This window comes from Magnolia sinica, chromosome 4, assembly GCF_029962835.1.
Source record: "Magnolia sinica isolate HGM2019 chromosome 4, MsV1, whole genome shotgun sequence".
NCBI classification, from domain to species: Eukaryota; Viridiplantae; Streptophyta; class Magnoliopsida; order Magnoliales; family Magnoliaceae; genus Magnolia; species Magnolia sinica.
The window spans coordinates 4,019,540-4,040,616 of record NC_080576.1 but is presented as its reverse complement, the minus strand read 5'-3'; the positions used below and the strand labels follow the sequence as shown (position 1 = coordinate 4,040,616).

Sequence of the window (21,077 nt, the reverse complement as noted above, 5' to 3'; positions counted from 1 at the left end):
ATTAATAAGGTTGAAAAAAAAAAGAAAAAAGACCTGGATGATGGGAGACACAAATATAAACTTGATTCAAAACTTTTGTAGCCCTCTTCAGTTTTTAAGGGTAGAATTCAATCTCCATTGTTTTATGGGGTGTAGTACACTTAATCTTTGGATATTTATATTTTAATCTTACTAATCTAAAATGATCTGAAAAAACGGATGGACGGAGTAGATGAAACGCATACATCATGGTGAGCTCAGAGCTTCGGCCACGAGAAGTGCCAAGGCAATCCGCTTCCGACCGCCTCGACGGCTTAAGTTGTACCCGACGTGCACCGGATCCATCCCCTTATATTACAGGGAAGCCGAGGTGAATACTGCGCACTTGCGCGCGCGTTTGAGATAATCGGAACGCCTCTCTCCGTCTCTCTCTTGCAAATCCGTCAAACAGAAACCCTAAAACGCTCCTTAAAACCTCTCTATCTGTTCTAGGGTTTCGAAAATTCTTCTTTTGCAGCAATGCCGCAGCTGACAATCAGGTTTCCTCATCTCTCGATTTTGATCTCTGTATATTCTAGGGTTTTTTCTCTTTGTAAAATTTAGTATATTTTAGGCAATATATATATATATATATATATATATATATATATATATATATATATATATATATATATATATATATATATATATTATCTTCTTCCTCTTCGACTGCTATTTCAGGAAGGAAATCTGTTTTTCCCGCAATCCCGATCTCTTGAAATCTAAATTAGGTTCTCTGGTTGGAGAATCTGGATGTTTATTTCATTTTGATGCATTTGATTTCTGATCGCAGGAAACGGACTGAAATCAGTTTTGCTATCGGGAAAGTGGAATGTTCTAGGGTTCTTCAGCGGATGTGAGAGTGAAGAGCGGGAGAGTTCTTGAGAGCAAGAGGCGCGTGGGATGAATAGCGTCTTCAATGAGAAGATATTGGCGGACAAGCTTTCAAAGCTCAACAGCACTCAGCAATGTATTGAAAGTATCCTTTTAAATTTTATTTTTTTTTAATTTTTTAATTTTTTAATTTATAATTTTTTTAATTTTTTTAAGGCTGGATTCCAGTTTCTTCATTGTTTGGTGAGTAAGATTTTGAAATTTGTGTTTGTACTGGCCAATCGTGGTGTCTCAGAGTTCCCTGACTGCAGGTCTTATTTATGCTTGGAGCGGTAGCTGAAAATGGGAAAAATGAGATACCTTTCAGTGATGTGGATTTTATTGTCTTGTTAGGTTTTCACTACGTAGCAATCTTGTCGATCCTTTTTATATGAATTTCAATGGTAATTGTTGAGTTGTGATTTTGAATTCCGGGTTTTAGTCAGAGTGTGGAAAACCAACTTGTGAGTTTACTGGGTTAGACTTAAAACGTCGGATCTTGTTTTCAAGGGTTTGAATGTGGTTCAATTTGCCAAAGCTCTTAAAAAACATGTCTTTGGAAAACATTCCATTATTCAGATATTGACAAAACCTTTAGGGCCTGTTTTATAAATCGAATCTGAAATCCATGTTCCGACAAAACTTGCATGTCAGAGCGCATTTTGGTTTTGCAGGAAGGTGCCTACCAAAATGAATGAATCACATTCTCTGCGAGGAAACATAATTCATTCAATTTACATAAACATGCCCTCAAGCACCCATCTCATTTGATCAATCTGTTGAATTGTAGAGTCAGAGTTATCTACTCCTTTTTTTTATTATTATTATAAATTTCAATCTCCCATTGGTGAGGGTTTGCGCTTTTTTTATTTGTTGGAATCTTTACAGAGTAAATTGTTTTTCATCTTTTCTCTGTTGTATGTATGCCCTAACACATAAGCAAGCTAGTTACAGTTGATCCTATATGTGAATTTGTGTGCGAACTTTCACATGCAACACTTTCTTTTGCCAACGTAGCTCAAATGTGGAACATCTGAGCATTGTAAAAGGTGGCCACACTATAATGATCACTTGCAGTGAAAATTAGGCCAATCTTTTCATTAGGTTTGCCACACGTTTTCATTAAGTCAGACCGATATCCCTTTCTGTGACAGTGTGGATAGCTTGATGAGTGGACCCTAGATGATCTTTATGGTGCAGTCCACCCAATGTTGTCAAATGGCACAAATTGTCCTGAGCGACCTAGGGGGTTTGTGTGCGTATGTGATTGCATAATTGCATATGCAGTTGCACAGCCCCTGGACACTTTTTTTTTTTTGTTTGAAAAGTTTAGAAAAAATACTGAAAAATAAAGGAAAAATGAAAAGAATGATAAAAAAATATGAAAATGATGTAAAATTAAGTGTTTGAAATTGTTTTTTTTTTTTAAAAAAAAAAACCTATTTCATTAATATATTCATATCCGTTATATTTGTTACATTAAATCTATTAGATTATTAGACTATAACAAGTCAACTAGCAAAATTGCAAGGACTCAAATGATACATATACTCAAAAATGTGAGAGAAAAGATATATAGAAAGAGTAAGAGTCTCGATTCTTGAAACTTAAATGAGATTATGAGAGAAAAGAGGAAGAGAGGAGTAAACGTTGAGAGTCCTAACATTTAAGAGAGAGATTGTATGCTTAGAGTGAGAGAGCAGGAAGAGAGTAAGAGAGCATTAGAGTACAGAAAATGGGGGTGGTGTGAGTGCCTATTTATAGGCAAAAAGGAGAGAAGTTGAAGAAAAAAAGTCCCACCCGTCACAAAATCTTACAGTTGGGATGGTGTATGCGATGGCATAATCGCACAACCATGGTTTATGCATGCGATGGCATAATCCTCCATGCAATCATAATGCCTAACAGCTATAAAACCGCATATGCCACCATGGCATATGCAGTTTGAGCTCCCAAAATGGCAATTATGATCGCATAAGCAATTATGCGATCGCATATGATATGACAATACCGAATCCACCATAATCATTTTGACAGGAAAGAAAGGTTATGTATGTGAAAGTTCAGATACTATGTAAACGAACATTTCTGTGTAAAATCTGCGTGTCATCTTAACTTTTGTCCAGCGCTGTCACACTGGTGTATTTTTCATCGGAAAGCTGAACTCGTTGTTCAAACATGGGATAAGCAATTCCATAGCTCACAAAAGGAGCAGAAGGTTCCATTTTTATACCTTGCCAATGACATCCTGCAGAACAGCAAGCGCAAAGGAACTGAATTTGTGAGTGAGTTCTGGAAGGTTCTTCCTGCAGCACTCAAGGATGTTGCCGAGAATGGTGATGATCGTGGAAAGAAGACAGTTTCCAGATTGGTAGCCCCTTTTACTTTTTTATTAGATTGGCATGTTCATCCAACATGATTTATTGTGTCCATTTGTACTTATGTTTAGAGAAAATATAGCAATGATTGGTGGCAATGTGTGATTCTTTCCATCTATATGATGATTCTACTGTCCTCATTGTTTATCATATCCATTAACTGTTAGTCTTTAAAGGAAATATACCAATAATTGGTGGCAATTTATGATTCTTTCCACTCTTAAGTTGATTCTATTTCCTTGCATGTTACTGGATATTAATTTTTTTTTCCCTTAATGTGTTTTGTTTGTAGTCCTTGAATATGTATGTGGTGTCTTATTTTCTTTACCCATTAAATGGATTGATGAATTAATGGGGATTTGGCACATTTACCATCTATTTAATTGCTTAACTTTTGAGTTTTCATCTCTGCAATGAAGGAATTATTCACATTCATCCCAATTTGCAATATTTACTTGGAAAATCAGAATTTGATTTCTGCAAGATATATATATTTTTCTTTTGTAATAATCCGATGGATTAAAGTTAATTTCATCTTTCTCTCTTGTGAGGTCGAACTTGGTTTGGACCCACTCGATCGATGTCTTGTTTGGGGCTTGGCATGGGGGAGGGGGCTCTTTTGGGGTCTGCAGATGGAGGATTTCGTTTTTGGCTGTTCTGTGGTCTCTCTGGCTTGCGAGGAGAAATGGGGCTTTTCGGAATCTGAGTAGTTCTGTGCTGGTTGTTTTTAGTCGGGTTATTCAGTTTCTGTCTAATTGGGTGCCCTGAGGTTTTTGGCAGGGCTTGTGTGCGGATTGCATTTTATTTTTCTTTTGTTTGTTTTGTCCTTGGTTCTGTGCTGTCTTTTTAATTTTTTTTCCTTTCCTTTTCTCTCTCTCTCTCTCTCTCTCTCTCTCTCTCTCTCTCTCTCTCTTTTTACCTTTTGTCTTTATGCTTTAATAAAGTGTTCATCTTTCAAAAAAAGAAAAGAAAAGAAAAGAAAAGGACCTGCTTACTTGGTTTCTTGAGGCCTTGAGTATTTGCATAGTTATCTTCAGATTCTAAAAAGTGAATAGCTTATCCACTTAAACTTCCATAGTTTTTTTTTTTTTTTTTTTTAAAATTTATTTGTGCTGGTCAAAATCCAGAAGTTACTAAAACAATAAAAATCCACGGAAATGCACCAATCCTTGCTGAAGGCTGAATAAACAAATTCAGGAGTGGGAACAGATCTGATCTTTATGGTTTCAGCATCTACCACAAGAGGAAATGCTGTGAGTGGTGCAAAATTTGATCAGAGGGGCGGTGTTAAAATTATAAGCAAGACCTCTTAGTAGTTTATTTTTACCCTTTTTTTTTTTTGGGGGTAATGTGTGGCATGGTTTTAAGTATCAGTTTCAGAGTGTGACTCATTCCAATACAGGATGATTTGTTTTGGTATCAGTGATAAGACTCTTCCTTGTGTCCGACCACTCGCCAAAACAATACAAAGAATTTAAAATTAGAAAAAAAAAATGGAAAAGCGAGAAAAATAAAAAAATGAGATGAAATTGAGAAAAATAGAAAAAAAATTAAAACACACAAAAACCCTACATTCACACAAATTTAACACACGTTGAAAGATTTTTAGATGCATTTCCAATTGACCATTTGAAGTTTTAAGAAAAATGCAAGCATAGATCCACAATAATTGATCAGTAACCTAGTAAACACATGAAATTGGAACTTGGAAGCATGAAATTTTCTAAGTGTAGACAACTTGAGCTAACATAGTTATATAAATCCTAAATTTAGACGACTTCATTAAACTTAATTGTGTAGTGTATACCCCTGGCACTGATATTTTGTTGTCCAGCTGAGCTGATGCCTGATGGTGTTATCAATGCCAAAACCAATTGTGTTCTTGCTGAAACCTATCAATATTATTGATCCATGGATCTAAGTGCAAACCTATGGATCTATAATTTGAAGAATTGTTTAAGCTCAAAACAACCACCAAACACTAATAAAAGATTAAAGAATGCTTTTTTCAGGAAAAAAAAAAAAAAAAAAACCCATTACACCACGTAAACTTTGGATCACAATTCCGAAGATCCAATGTGTTTTCTTCGAAACAGTCAACAATGGAGTCTAAATCACAATTTCTCTCAAATGAAGAAAAAAAGGGATGAAAATGGGTTTTGAAACCCAACCACATTTTAAGCATTGGAGAAATCTCATTGTCCAATTTGTCTGTATTGTCCTAACTTTTCCCAACTCATCCCAGGCCCTGAGTCTGTTCAACTCATCCCGATTCAGGATGTTCGATTCATCTGTATTGTCCTGATGCGTCCCAACTCCCGAGTCTGTGTGACTCATCCCGATTCAGGAGGTGGTGGGGCTAGTTGCCCCTATTCTGCTATACAGGAGGTCTGTATCGGACCAGTTTCGGTTTTGGCCCAAACTGATATGGTTCAGATGATATTCAGTTCTATTGGACAATATTTTGAACCATTGCCTGTGGTGCGAGGGGCATTATCCCTGAATAATAAAATTGTCCATGCACAAATCAGTTATCCAGATGGGAATATGATCTTATCATTGCCCATCCAAAATCATAATACAGTTACATTTATACATTAAGGGATAACACTTCACATAACTTATTTTCCATTATCATAACAAAACCAAGAGCCTACTTTTTTTTACCTGCAGATGAGTTTTACTTTCTACCTGCCTGCTTCATGGATTGTTCTAAGTAATGAGTTTGACTAATATCAAACCTGCATTAATAATGTACAGGTTGATATCTGGGAAGAAAGGAGAGTATTTGGTTCTCGTGCAAGGGGCCTTAAGAATTTAATGCTTGGAAATGAACCTCCTCCTCCTTTGGAGCTGAACAAAAAACGTTCACGTGCTATTAGAATTTTAAGAAGAGATTCACGCTCTATAAAAATAGTAAGATCCTCAGCCTTACATCCTTTCTTTTCTGTCTTATTTGACTACATGTAGCATTTCCATCTAAAGCATGTTTGCCTTTGATGTATTGTACATTTAAATTTTCTCACTAAACAAAGTTGAGAACACTCATTATGTTGAGAAAGCTCATTATGTGATTGTCACTTTTGTTAATTAAAAAAAAAACAGTTATTAATTTTGGAAAATGTGATTATCACTTCAAAACCAGAAATTGGCTATTGGAGGCACTGCAGAAAAGATAGTCTCCTCATTTCACTCCGTGCTCAGTGAATATCCCAATGAAGAGACAGATTTGAACAAATGCAAGGCTGCAGTCCGCCGTGTGGGGAAGATGGAGAAAGATGTTGACAATGCTTGTATTCGAAGTAAGTTAACCATATTATTATTAGGAATTTTGACAACCATAATAGTGATGCTTTGTTATTATGGTCCTTTGGGAAATCTTTATTCATTGCCTGTTATAATTTCCTGTTCCTAGATTAATAAAGGATTAAGTTTATTTGAATATTATTCTTGCTTTCTTTTCACTACCTCACAAAAACATTTCTTTGAGGCCTGTGGCATGTTTCACATAACTAGGATGAGATTTACTGTGTAAAGTTCACCTGGCATGTTCTTCAGAGGGAGACCCACGACGGACAACCTTGGCAGAGGAGCTACAGGAGGAGGAAAACCTTTTAAAACAGTGCATTGAGAGACTCAAGTCAATTGAAGAATCCAGGGTCACTCTGGTTTCTCAGTTGAAAGAAGCACTACAGGAGCAGGTTTGAGTTCATAAATTTATCACCATAATTCTGTTCATGCATGTTTCAAATTGTCATTGCGTTATATGCAGATAAGGATCTGCTTGATATCATCCACATTTTGAATATAGAAGTGCATGGAGTTCTGCATACTCACTTAGTGAAGTTCTTCAGGAATCTGAACTGGAGAATGTTCGAACTCAATTGCAGGTATGCCTTTTGCTTTTCAGATTCCCAATAAAATTTGAAGATGACCATGTATCTTGTATGTGCAAAATAGAGCTAATTCCACATATGCTTGATGTCTTTCACTTCTGCATGCAGAATTTAATCCTTTGCTGATTTTGTGCTGTGTGTGTGTGCGCGTGCGCACTTGGATTGCATTATTCTTCTTCAATTGGTTGATATATCTCCGTAGATGTTGGCTTGAAAAGCTGTTTAATTCATTGCAACAAAACTCAGAACCACATTTGATCACATTAAATCCTAAACTTGTGTTGGCATTTTTACCAAGAAATTTATAAAAATGTTCTTATATGCCTGAATGGCCATTGGGTTATTCTAACACAACTTTTTAAGTGTGCGATTTATCATCTTTGATGTTCTGACGTCAATCACAGAGGCACTGAGTTGGAAACAAAGTGGATTTATCTTTTGACCCTCTCTCTCTCTCTCTCTCTCTCTCTCTCTCTCTCTATATATATATATATATATATATATATATATATATGGGAAAAGGTACTATGCGCTCGACCTCACGATTAGCTCCCGTGAGGTCGAGCTGTGTGGGCCCCACCGTGATGCATGTCGACCATCAACACCGTGCATTTGATGGGTACCCTCTAAATTATGGGATATCCCAAAAATCAGCCGTATACGGAACTCAAGTGGGCCATACCATCTAAAATCATGTGAAACACAGTTAAAACATATAAAAGCACTTGGTGGGGCCCACCTGAGTTTTGAATGCTGCTGAAACTTGGTCTGAACCCTCATGCAAGTGGGACACACATAATGGATGGGCTGGATTTGCAAACCACATCTCGGTGGGCCCAAAAAACGGATTATGAATGTTTTAATGGTGCACGGCCCCTCCCCACTTCTGTATGTGGTGTGGCCCACACAAGTCACGGATTGACTTGATTTTTGAGACCTAGGCCCACGATGGAATGGTGCATCTGACTGATGGGTTAGATGTTCGAAACGCATCACGGTGGGGCCCACACAGCTCGACCTCATGGGACGGACTTGTGAGGTCGAGCGCATAGTACCTTTTCCCTATATATATATATATATTCCCTCTCCCTGAGACCTCAATGTTGAAATGGACTGTCTACAATTGAGCTATGGGCTTGAACCCAGTTCACCTCAGTTTACAATTGTGTCAGCTAAGCTTGAGAGGGAGAAAACATGGCAATCTAGTTGATTACGTTCAAGATGAGATCACATTGGATGGGTTTCTCTCCATTATATTCGAGATGAGATTCGGTTTGATCTCTCTCTATCTCTCATGTACAAGATGAGATTATGCTTTCTCTCTCTCATGTACAGGATGAGATTATGCTCTCTCTCTCTCTCTCTCTCTCTCTCACACACACACACACACACACACACACACCCCAATGGCCCGGCATCGACCTGTGGTCTGCTACTCTAAGTGGCAGTGTTTTCCTTCGCTCAAATTCCTCTAAATTCTTGTGAATAGCAAGTCTTTCTCATCCACCAGCCTCCACCATCAAAGCCATGATGTGGTAGGTTGTCCCTTTGGTAATTTCTAAGGCTGAAGTGTCAAGATGAATTCAATGCCTTCTGATTGCCAGCTTGATAATAGCAGTAGCTTCCTTAGTGATGGATCTCATTCTTGTCAATTTCTTGGCCTAGAAATTTCTCGAGAGATTTTCCAATTGAGGTTTTTCTTGAGATATTATTGGGAAAATCTCACCGAAAAAAAATACTTATTAATTTTTTATTTTTTATTTTTTGAAAGGCAAGAATTTTATTAGCAAGCAAAATAGAAACAGCAAGGGAAGAAAACTCCCGAAAAGAAACAAGAAAGAAAGAAGCAAAAAGAAAAAGAAAAATACAAAGCCAAGCCCTAGGTTGGCAAGAAATCCCAAAAGAAACACAATTAAGGAGCCCAATCTCTAAAGAAAACTAAGACCTTAGAAAAGACCCCAGCCTTAGAGACAGCAGTGTTCCTAAAACAGCGGTTATTTCTTTCCGCCCACAAGGTAATGCACAGAGGTTATTTCTTTCTGCCCACAAGGTGATGCACGGAGGTTATTTCTTTCTACCCACAAGGTAATGCTGGGGCATTTTCACACCGGGCTCGAGTGGGGTGGCTTGTGGGATGCAAGGGCACACTCGGGTTGGGCTGCCCGTGTGAGGTACCCATGTGATGTGGGGCCCACGAGGGGGGTTTGGCCGAGGTCCTAACCCATGGGATGTGGGGCCCGGGTTATGCGATGAAGGGGTTAATTCGCTATGCTGTATTAGTTCGAGCTTTTAAAGCAAGTGGTTAATTTTCCTGCGTCACAAAGCCCACATAACTGCTAGGAGAAGAATACACCATATCCTTTTGCTGACTAAAATGCAAATAAACTTTATATGACAAATTGATTAAGTTTTTACTATTTTTCGTGATAAAATCGTGATATTATCGCGGTAAAAAATGTGATATTTTAAAATCTTCTGACGTGGCAATATAGTTTATTGTATTTTGTGTGTTATTATCGTGAGATTTTCAAAATCTCAGTGATATTTGTCACACTGATAGCTTTCTCTTCATTATAAATGAGTACCAAGAAATAGCTTGTGTGCCTTGCCACATGCAATATTTTTAGACATGCATAACAAAGTCACTCATGTAGTCACCACTATACAGTGGTTTGCATCTGAACATTACATGCTACAAATTTGTTGCCTTCATTGTTGTTATTATCTGATTGATGGACAGTAAGATGGACATTTCAAATAAAATATAATGAAAATGGTCCAACAATCAATTTGGACTGGCCATGATGTGAGGCCCTTCTTGTATTGCACACATTTATTGAGAATCACTTTGATTGGACAACTCTTACAATCCAACCCTTTACAAGTAAAACAAATGGTCCAGACCATTTATGGTTAAAAACAAAATTTTAAATGATCAATCTGGACCAAGGTTTTCAATATTGGCATCAACCCCGTATTGGCCAGCCTGTTGGCTGATGTGGCACTATATGGACTGATTTTTTTAGCTGATTTTATTATTATTATTTTTTAAAAAGCAGTAGATTTTAAAAATATGGTAGGATCATGAATATGTACATAGGCAAAAATATATGTATGCACTCACATGCGTCACGTTATGTTGAGTATATGGTCCGTGATAGAGTGGAATGGAAAAATAGGATTCAAGTAGCTGACTCAGGTGAGATGAGGCTTAGATGATGTGTGCATGCGTGCGTGTGGTTTTGGATGTGTATTTGATGGTTTAATGGGCCATTCTTCGGTAAGAATGCTGTCTGTTGGGATGAGACTTAGATGGTGTGTGCGTGTGTGCATGGTTTTGGACATGTATTTGATGGTGTAATGGGCCATTCTTTGGTAAGAATGCTGTCTTTCTGGTTGCCTGTTTAAAACCAAGTACTGCATACTTATTCTAAAATTTAGGAATTCATGATATTAATCTATTATGATTTGTAGTATTTATGATAGTATGATATGCAATGTTCTAATATCAATATATAATATTATAAAATGACTGACAACCCACAAGTTGCAGGACTCAACATGCAGTATATTTTTGTGATAAGGTGATCAATATTTAAATACAAACATGGATGCAAATAACTAATAAATTTTTCATAAATAATACTCACCGGTTACCACCAGCACCATCAGAAAATGTCCCGAAAATTTGTGAAATCTGTGGGAGTCATCCCACTAATGTATACATCTAATCTAAATAAACAATTCCCTCCCAAGGAATTTAATAAAAAGAATCAGATTAGTATGCCAGCCTGAGTTGGGTGCACTCTTGAACAGCTCGAAACCAGCCCAAAATTTGTGCAGTCTGTGGGATTCATCCCACTAATGCATATCTCCAATCTAAATAAACATTTTTTCAGCAAGAATTTTAAGAAGAAATTAAATATGAATGAAGAGTGCCCAACCAATGTGGGTGCCGTTTCCCCATTCTCTCACTTTATGATTGTGTGCCATCTTACATTCTTATTAATTGGCCAATTCATGAACTCTGGTTAAATGACTCTTCTCCAAATGCCTTAACAGCTCACTTTGTGATTAGGCAATTTAAAATTGCAAAATTCATGAATAAGGTATCAATCCAAATTCCAAAACCTGCAGAAATATTTCTGAGTTTCCCTAGCTCGAGTTCAAAATAGATTAGGACACCATTAGTGAAATGGTTTCATCAGTACTCAGCCCTATAACTGAAATAGTTCCGTAAATCCACTGCAAACAACTGTAGATGAGCTCATCAATCAAAACACAACTGTAGTTGAGCTTTCGTGAACACAAGTAGTTTGAAGTATTTTTTTTTCTTGGGAGACAAAAGTACAGAGGGTTATTTGAATTCTCGGTTGTTTCAAAAAAGTATCCTTCTATTATCACAAAATAGTTTTGCTCTTCATTTTATGGCAGGTAGCTCAGGCACAAGTAGAGGAAGCAAGCAACATGCGGAGACGGCTCAATGGCGACACCAGCATTACCAGAGCCAACCCTTCATCTTCCAGTGGGACCCCACAAGTCGATCAGGGTGCATCGGCTGGGGAAACACCCAAAAAGACGGCGGCAGCCATTGCAGCTGAGGTTGCAGACAAGCTGGCGGCTTCTACATCGTCGCAGCAGATTATGACATCCGTTCTTTCCACTTTTGCAGCACAGGAAGCGAAGCATGTGGGTCTGATGGCATCCACCAACCCATCTAATACCGAATTCCCATCCGAGAAGAGGCAAAAACTTGAAAATTCAATGCCTGTTCCAGATGCATCCACTTTCATTACCGCCCAACCACACTCTCTTCCAGCTACCCATCAGCATCCAACAGTGTTCATGCACCAGCCATCCATTCAGGCCCAAGCTTCCACCTCCCAGCCTCAGTACACACTGCTTCCAACTCTGTCTTCGCACCAGTATATGCAACCATCCGGGGGGATGATGATTGGGATGCCATATGGGTATAGCACCCTGCCACCGCCGCCTCCGCCGCTTCCTCCGGCACATGTTATGAACTTGGCAAGACCAGCAATGCTGACTCAGCAGCCTATGGCGTTGCAGCAGTCCACGATGTTGCCTCGACAGCAACCGGTGTCGTTGACTCTGCAACAATCCACACAGTTAACTACACAGCAGCAGGCCATGTCACTCATCCAGCAGCAGCCTGCTGCTGCTCCCAGTTTTCGGCCTCTTCAACCACCCACCATGGGGTTCTATGGTCACCCTCATCAAACTCAATGATATTGAGATTCCAAGTGCATGTTTCAGTTACATGGGCTACATATTGCTAATCAAGGTAACGGTTTGTTTTGTCAGTAGCAGTAGCCTACTTTTTGTTTTTTGGGCAGCATTCTGATAGTGTTTTGCAACTTGGGCACTTCTGATTATAATTATTATGCAAGAGGTTTGCTGAGTTGCTGTAGGAGAAAGTTGGTCCAAGCTGGTCTGTGGAGTATCCCCACGTGCCAATTCTGAACAGGCATGCCAAGACTGGGGCCCCCCCTTGAAGGGGTTTGGGCCTACCTTTTCCTACATCGATGTACCAATTACACAGCAGGAAATAGTAAAAAGAAGAGGTATATTATAGTGTAACCGTTATTGGTGACCATGTATGCCAATCAAATTGGATTAACTAATTGATGTTTGAATGGTCCCTGACCCTTATTGATCTGCCCACCCGAGTGAAGTGGATCATTCAAAATCCGACCAATCTAAAAACTCTTCCAGATGGACCTTTTTTTTTGTGTAAGATAATGTATTTGCTTCAATCCTGGTTATTTGTTGCAAGTTTTTTTTTTTGTAACACAATCTTTGTGGATCAGTCCTTTTCTAATAAAACTTCAAAAAAAAAAAAGAAAAAAAAAAAGAGAGGGAAAAAACTTTGATACTCCGGCAGAGTGATGGATGATACACTTGGCAATTACTTGGAAATTGCACTTGTGACGTTTAAGTAATTTAAGCTAAACTGTCTAAATTATGGTATCTAGTTTATATGTATCATGAACCAAAAATTATGGATATTTGACTATGGGGCTATCAGATTGGTGGACATTTATTGGACGATTAAATATAATAAAAAAAAACCTAAGTGCCATGTCAAAAGTGTCATTTGCCAGTGTAGGTTTCTTTCAAGTACTGTAATGAATATGCATTTAATCGGGCAGCATGGATTAGACGTGGGGACTGGTGGCCCACATGGACGGTCCATCTCCTTCCATCAAGAGGCCCCTGTAAGTCTCTTTGGAAATGCAGGCGCTCTCAGCTCCATCATCGCTCTCACATGTTGCAGATGTCTATGGCAATAAGAAACCATTGAGGCAGATCAAAACCCAAAAGATAATTAGTACCAATATTAGCTACTTTGTGCAAACTTTTTCCAACACGGACCATGGTTTTCTTTCGTTATTTTTTATATTGTTGCTCAACTCAATTGTTCATTTGTAGGCCCCATTAATGCAGTGACTAAGTCCAATTGTGGTAGGTATGAGATGGTCCTCCATGTGGTGGTCCACCAGATAAATGATTCCAGTTGCTAGAAGGTATACGGAGGAGAAAATCCAGAAAAGAAGCTTCAAGGAATGTGATTTTTCATTGGATATGCATTGTATGTATTATTGCAATGCGTTATTGCATTTGAGGATGAAATCTGAGGCATACTCGATACATGATAGATAAAATAAGTGGCTGTGTTAGATATGCAAATTACACTTTTGTAATTTAAGTTGGGATACGTATTAACATCTAGGGTTACAAAATAAGGCAAACTCAATACATAATAGATAAAATAAGTGGCTGTGTTGCATATGCAAATTACACTTTGTAATTTAAGTTGGTATGCATATCTAACATCTAGAGAACTCCCAAATAAGGCCTTAATATCACAAGTACTGCCACGTCCAGCACTGTTGCAAGGCAAACTATAACTGAAATTTTCGTTAAGCTGGCATTATCTTGGAACAACAGCATCAAAAGCATCTTTTCCTAAAGATCAATGTGGTTGCATGCAAATCTAAAGCAATGGCATGATGAATGTAGTTATTAACATTTGAACACTCTCCTGAGAATTTCATCTCTGATAAAAAGGGGTAAGTGGTAAAGGATGCCTTGAACTGTCGAAAGATGGCCATATGAGAACCATCCTGGTGGGTTTTTCGTCAGGACACAAGTTACAGCCCTCTTAGCAAATTCATCTGCCGGTGTAGACTTGGGGCCCTGGGAAAAGTCGGCCCTTGCACGTATGGCGTCCGCAAATGGCTTGTATAGCTTCCATTCGGGCATCCGATTGTAGGCAGCTAAGGAACTGTTTCCCAAGTTTGATTTAATTGCTCCAGGGGCGACATTAATAACATCAATGCCAAAGCTCCTCAGTTCCAACCTATGCACAGAAAAGGAGACTCGACAGCATACAAAAGGAGAAAAGAAAGAGTACCAAAAAAAAACAAACAACTTTTGCCTGCCATAAAGATGATTGCAAAAAGAAGTTTTCATAGTGTAAGAACATCCCAACAAATTGCTGCAGTATGATAGATTGGGACTTTAGCCTTTGAATCTGGTCATCTTTCAATGATCCAAACTATTCATATGACGAATCTCACTTTGTATGGTGGAAAGACCATAAATAAAAGCTCTCAGTTAGATTATTTCAACCCTATGATGACTTGGCCTTTTCACTTTGAACATGCATGGTTGTTATTGCCTTTATGCCTTTATATAATCAATGGATTGAAATATTCAATCTGCTGCCCCATCCAGGTAGAGCCCTATCAAATAAACAGTTTGTGCCACTGAGAAAGTCCCAATTCCACTGGCTAAAGTCCCGATGTATCTCATTGCAATATAGCAGGATGCATATGATATGAGCACATCTTTTCAGTAAATTACTGAATTTTGGGGAGGGTTGTGTGCAAGGTTTAGGACTTTCAGCACACTGCAACAAAAGTGCATTGCAATGGTTGGGAGATGCATGTGTTGGTCATTCAAAAACCATATCCCTACCTTTGGAGGGTGAAAGTTGTTCGTCAATGAGGGAATCCATGCATCTATATTGTTGGCACCTGTGCTGGAACTGGGCATACAACAGAATGGTTCTAGATTGTATACACCCTGATCCAAAAATCAGGCTACTGTGATCTCAATTGACCTTATACTTGGGTTGAATGTGAGCCCTTGGCTATTTCTTTATGATCCATTTTTCTGTGCATATGTTGCCCACCTGATGGGGCTGACTGCTGTGGTTTTTGGTGCAGAGTGCATACAAGGTGCGTTCAGTCTAATTCATGGCTTGGATCTCACAGGGGTGCCGTGTTGGCACATGTGGGCAAGTACAGGTGTGCCGGTGCCCCTAGCAGAGCTCGGAGGTCTTTGAAGATTTACAGGGGAATAACATTACTTGGAGATGTAGGCATTCTTCGTGAGATCACTAGCACTGGAAAGCCTTGAAGGCATCCCTTTTACATGCCAGCCCATTTGCTGATGGGACACAAGGATGCCACATCCAGGCTGTCCCTCAGGCGGGTAACTGCTGTTTAGATGCTGTGACTAAAAACCACGACTACCCAGCAGGTGGGCCATAATGTTAATAAAGCAACTTAATAAGGATTTGGCCATACTTGTGCATTTGTTTTTCTTACTGTGGCCCACCTGATGAGAAGACTGGTCTGAATTTTCAGCAAGGGAACCTACATGGTGGTATCCACCTCATGGATGGCTTGGATGTTGTATCACTGTGCCATGTCAGCACTCGCGCTGGCATGTACAGCAGTTCCTTATAATACATGAGTTGGGGATTAACAAAGCCTCTTCAATTTCACATCCACACCTTGGACTCTCAAACAAAGCAAAAGCAACAAAGCATATCATGTCATAATAGCAGAGATGCTTGAAGGTAATCATAAAATTTCACGATTGATTGATATCTGGTGCAACAAACACACCCAAAACCAGAAAAAAATAAAACTAAATCTGATGTTACTTGCATAAGAATCAATCGTGTAACTTGAGGTGAAAAAGAAGAAGAAGAAGAAAAGAAGATGTGCATGGCAACAAACGAACCTCAAGCTGTCAGTCAAGGCATGCAGAGCAGCTTTAGATGCACTGTAAACACCTGCCCATGGGCTAGGGGCCAAAGCTGCGACGCTGCCGACATTTACTATCTTACCCTTTCGCCTGGTCACCATGTGTGGGAATACAGCTTGAATCAACCTCATGGGACCTGTTAGAAAAAAAAAAAGAGAGAGAAAATCAATGGACTCACAAGCTGCAAATGAAATATTTGGCCTCCCTTTGTGAGGTTGAATATTAAAACCATAGCTATAAAGCTGTTAGTGATGAGCAGCACAGTATACACAAATGTGGTAGCCGTTCATTCCTAGCAACAAATGCAAGTGATATGAGTACTTACTGAAGGAGCCAAATTGGATTTTGACAGTTTTTTTTTTCCCAACTCTAATTGTGTGTTTGACAATTCTATCAACTCTTCATTCCAGTTTGTGGATTTTTCTTTGCTTCGGAAAATCAGCAAATTTGAAGACTGTTTTATAGAATCATTTCTGTTACATTCAAGGCAGTGTAGGAAAGACAGAAATATTGTGTCCTAAGGTAATCCGGTTCTGAACTTCTGCACACCGAAAAGAAATAGCAGAGCCACTGGTTATCCATTCTGCTAAATGTTTGTTCTGCGTGTGATATGGGGTGCATTCAGATGCAACTATATAGCAGAATTGACAAGGGTCATAACCTTCTGATATGAAGAAACAATAAACAATGTATACGGAGCTAAAAGACATGTACCAACCTTCTTTCCAGAGTCCTCATTAGGGGTAAAACTGGGGTGGGTTAGCTCAGGTTGAGGGCCAACCCGAGCCTGACCCGACCACAAGAGGACCCAACCCAGATTCCACTATGCTCAATCCTAAACTAACCCAACCCGATTCGATTTGACCCAAATACATGTGATTATTCCCAACCTGACCTAACCTACCCAAATTTGCTCAACCCAAACCCAACCTAATTTCAAATCAGTTTGGAGTTTTCCAATCCTAACCCAACTTGAGGACCCTAACAACCCAACCCATCTCGACTTGAACTGAGGTTGGATCAGTTGGGTTCAAGCTGATCTGAACCCAAGTTGCATTCCTAGTCCTCATTGCTAGCCCAACAAATCAAAGTCACAGTCTAATACTGTCACATTCAGAGGTTCTTTCCCATTCTTATCTATCCTGACAGAAAATATTCTAGCAGAATCTAATCCATTACCATTGGAAACTTCGACTCCAAACTAACCTCATTTGATTAGCAATGTTTATCTCATATCTTTCCAACTAACTTGATGCCTAAGGAGACTCAAGGAGCTCAAAAAGGCATTTCACCCCATTTACTTCCAAATATTCTCTAGTAGAAGAGGATTTCATTTGCAAGCCCATTTACTCCCATTCATTTCATTTCCATGCATTTACTCCCATCCAAACACACTTCAAATGTCATTTACCACCACTTACTCCCAATTCCCCCCATTTACCTCCATTTACTTGGATATAAATTTAGTGGACTTAAACAATTTATAGGCTATCCAAACACAGACAATCATTTACAGCTTAAATAAAAAACAGGACATGCTGTGAATGATTTACAACTTAACTATTTACAGGCATCCAAATGACTCCTAATTCAGATATAGTTTGCAAAATAACTTTAACCAGAAATCGACTCAAACTAGAAATTCATGGCCTCACAACCAAAACTGCGATGTGGGTCCCACAAAATTCAACAATTGGGAGAAACCCAAATCAAGAAACAGATTGAGAATTGCAAAGAAAGTTACCATAGACATTAGTACTGAATATCAGCTCGATAGAAGCCATTGGGATTTCTACGAGCGGGCCGACGCATTGGATCCCCGCATTGTTCACGACAATATCGATTCTTCCGAATCTTTCTAGAACATTTCTCACAGCTTTTACGATGCTTTCTTCCGACAGAACATCGAGCTCTTGCAGGAAGATCCGAGAATCATACTCAAGATCTTTCATTGAGTTCAGAGACCTGCTCGTTGCAACGACGACGCATTTCTCCGCAGCGAAGGCTCGGGCAAGGGCATTGCCAATACCGCCCTGGGAGCAACCAGTTATCAAAACCACCAGCTCTTCTTGCAAGACAGACATTTGAAAACGCTTAGGAAGCTCCAAGGAGTGGTCTTGGGAGGGTGTGAAGAAAGAAAAACAGACCCAGAGATTCTTTTGTCAATTTTCTGATGTTTTAGGGGTTCTTTAGGAAAACTAAATTGCAAAATCAAATATCTCGGATGGGTTTCGACTGAGATATTGAGTGCTCGCTCTTGGGGGTTGCGGATTAAGAATATTCAAAACACAAGGGGTTATCTGTAATTACATTTCTAGGGTTTCAGCGGTTTCAATGAAAAACCCAACTGCCAGAAGTGGGTATTTATAATAATGAAAGAAAGAAAAAGTTAGGAGGAAATCACTAAAACCATGAGCAGTTTTCTTCGCCGATTTTGAGTGGTTTTCAGGCATTTCTCGTGCGGTTATGGTGAATGAAACTCTTCATATATTCAAGCGGGTTGATGTTTAAAAGGAGAATCGCGTCATACGTTTTAATTATATACAATTTGTATGATCCTTTCCATTATATGGAGTGTGTGTACTAACAAGCTAACCTGAATAAATTTTTTTTTTAAAAAAAGGGTTACGATTATAGATTACATATAGAAAGTCGGGCTTATTTTCAGTGCCGTCCATTTCCTAATTAAAAAGATTTTTTTGGCCCAGTGAGGATTGAAAATACAGATATTGGAGACAGGATATTTTCCCGGATCATGATGTATGCACCCGATCTTATAATGTGCCTCGAATCACCTCTTCAACCTCTTCTTGCGCGAATTGGCCCATCACTTCGTTACCGCTCAAACTGACAGACAGATTAAGCTAGCTTTCTTCTACGACGCAGATTGCGTGGACGCGGATTTCCTGCCGAAGCCTTTCACAGGAAGATCCTGCGCTGGAAACCTACGTAGGTGCTCCAGAACCATCTAAACATACAGGTTTTAGTAACGATTTTACCTTTCTCCCTGTGGTGTGTCTAAACGGAGTTCAGATCAGTATCAATTTTTAATATGTACGGATAGCATTAGGAGGCTCAAGAGATGTACGGTATGTATTACAGATAGACACCACTGGTGGCCCCACACAACTCGAATCGTATGGCAGCGACGATACGTGTCTCAGCAGACAAATGCCAGTCCGGGAAATAATTTTACACGTGTAGGTGGTCCCCGCACAGCGACGTGCGTTCAAACGCATACGAACTAAGGGGAGTTCTTTGATACTCCTACGCAGTATGACGCTTGATACGCGGGCACTTAGAAATGTTACAACTGGCTTATATGAACAAAAAATATACTCTGTATTTTGGAAATCACAGTCAGTAAATTACAGGATAAAATTCAGGTTGGTTGAATAATCCTAACCTCTTATTCGTGGACACATGTTCATTGAAATAAGACCGTAGATGTTTTTCAATCCTAACCCTCCAATAAATGTCCAGCAATCGAATACTAATGTGGTGCGCATGGTTCGGATGGTTTGTTTTGAATTATTTGTATTCCGCGCAAGCAATTTCTGAATAGTTTCTAAGTGCCTGCGGATCATCCACCGCACTCCGCCAGAGTATTAAAGCATTTTTCATGAACAAAACCCATCAGGCCATCACATGACTTCATATGGACGAGTGTTAGTCATATGGAAGGTCAGGATCGTTCAATCATTCTAATTTAGGGGCTGGATCAAGCGTTATCGGATTATAAAGTCTAAATGGCTTTAACTCATGTCATGTGCACAACATTCCAAGTTCCTGCATATCAAGTATCATGATCTACCAGACTATCGAATAACTCCCCCTTACATAGGGCTGCCGTGTTCAAAATTCTGATTTTTCGACCCTTAGCCCGGCCCATTACATAGGGCTGTGAACAGGCCGGGCCTGGGGTTGGTCTTGGCCTGGATTTTGAACTTTTTCAAACCAGGCCATTGGGCCAGCCCTATTCCAAAATCGATTTTGCAGGTCTGACCCTGGCCCACTGACACCCTTACCCATATCGTGGCGATGTCATAACATGTGAGACCTGACCCGGTTCACATGTATGTGTGTGAGTATGCATTCTGTCCATGTTGGTCCCGCGGTCATACCGGTCAAATTCCGGCGACCCACAACCCTCGGATAGCGTTTGCAGTCATCCTTGAGTTCGGTCACGTAGACCCAACTCGGATTGACACAGGACCTATGCCATTGCGATCGTCTCATCGCCGCGGTTCCAACGCCGCGTCTCATACATAAATTTGACATGTCCATCAAAAGTTGTAGGCCGCGCATTATTTGGACTATTAATTGTATTTTGGTGGGACCCACCTGGCTTACACGTTTCCTCATGTGAACCCCACCCTAGTGCACTATCTCCCATGCGAGCTACCATGATTACCTAGCCTAGTCTAGCATAATGGACTCCCTTCTTTAAACTCATCATGACTCTTTTTTTCTCTTTTCTAGAAGTCATCATGAGATCTTTTTTCTTTCCGATGCAATTTCTCTTCCCTAAACCACATTATTAGCCTTGGGTTCTTCCCCCCATGTGCTATGATTACAACCCTCTTCCCTAGCCAAGAAAACAAATGATTGCTTTGCTATACCCCTCTCTCTCTCCCTTCTCTCACTCTTTCTCATTCTCTCATTTCTCTCCTTCCATGGTGGAGACGTCCCCACCTTCCCTCATTTCCAGCAACTCTTTCTCCTATCTTCCCCTCAATCCTACCCTCAAACCCCCATCTACACCATTAAAACATATCCCTTGAAGCATAGAAGCTAGCACTTGGTGTTGGAGCTTGTCCATTGGAGG

The 21,077-nt window shown here is 39.5% G+C and overlaps 2 protein-coding genes across 5 annotated transcripts; one reads left to right on the top strand and one right to left on the bottom strand.

Moving 5' to 3' along the window:
- The first annotated feature begins 355 nt into the window (after positions 1-355).
- LOC131242194 (UPF0400 protein C337.03) lies at positions 356-12,766 on the top strand. 2 transcript variants are annotated; one of them, XM_058240679.1, is made up of 8 exons: positions 356-518; positions 812-997; positions 3,018-3,262; positions 6,030-6,185; positions 6,415-6,571; positions 6,828-6,970; positions 7,124-7,159; positions 11,600-12,766. In XM_058240679.1, the coding sequence occupies exons 2-8, from the start codon at positions 922-924 to the stop codon at positions 12,413-12,415; spliced, it is 1,629 nt and encodes a 542-aa protein (XP_058096662.1). In that variant the 5' UTR covers positions 356-518; positions 812-921; the 3' UTR covers positions 12,416-12,766. The 2 variants fall into 2 exon arrangements, with proteins under 2 accessions (XP_058096662.1, XP_058096663.1); XM_058240680.1 differs by lacking the exon at positions 7,124-7,159.
- A 1,163-nt stretch (positions 12,767-13,929) lies between these two features.
- LOC131242195 (short-chain dehydrogenase RED1-like) lies at positions 13,930-19,264 on the bottom strand. Of its 3 annotated transcripts, none has more exons than XM_058240682.1 (4): positions 19,018-19,264; positions 17,994-18,314; positions 16,226-16,385; positions 13,930-14,549 (listed from the first exon to the last, which is right to left on the bottom strand). In XM_058240682.1, exons 2-4 carry the CDS (start codon positions 18,199-18,201, stop codon positions 14,213-14,215), a joined length of 705 nt encoding a protein of 234 aa, XP_058096665.1. In that variant the 5' UTR covers positions 18,202-18,314; positions 19,018-19,264; the 3' UTR covers positions 13,930-14,212. The 3 variants fall into 3 exon arrangements, with proteins under 3 accessions (XP_058096665.1, XP_058096667.1, XP_058096664.1); XM_058240684.1 differs by having other exon boundaries at positions 17,994-18,282; XM_058240681.1 differs by lacking the exon at positions 19,018-19,264 and having other exon boundaries at positions 17,994-18,811.
- Between the last annotated feature and the right edge of the window lie 1,813 nt (positions 19,265-21,077).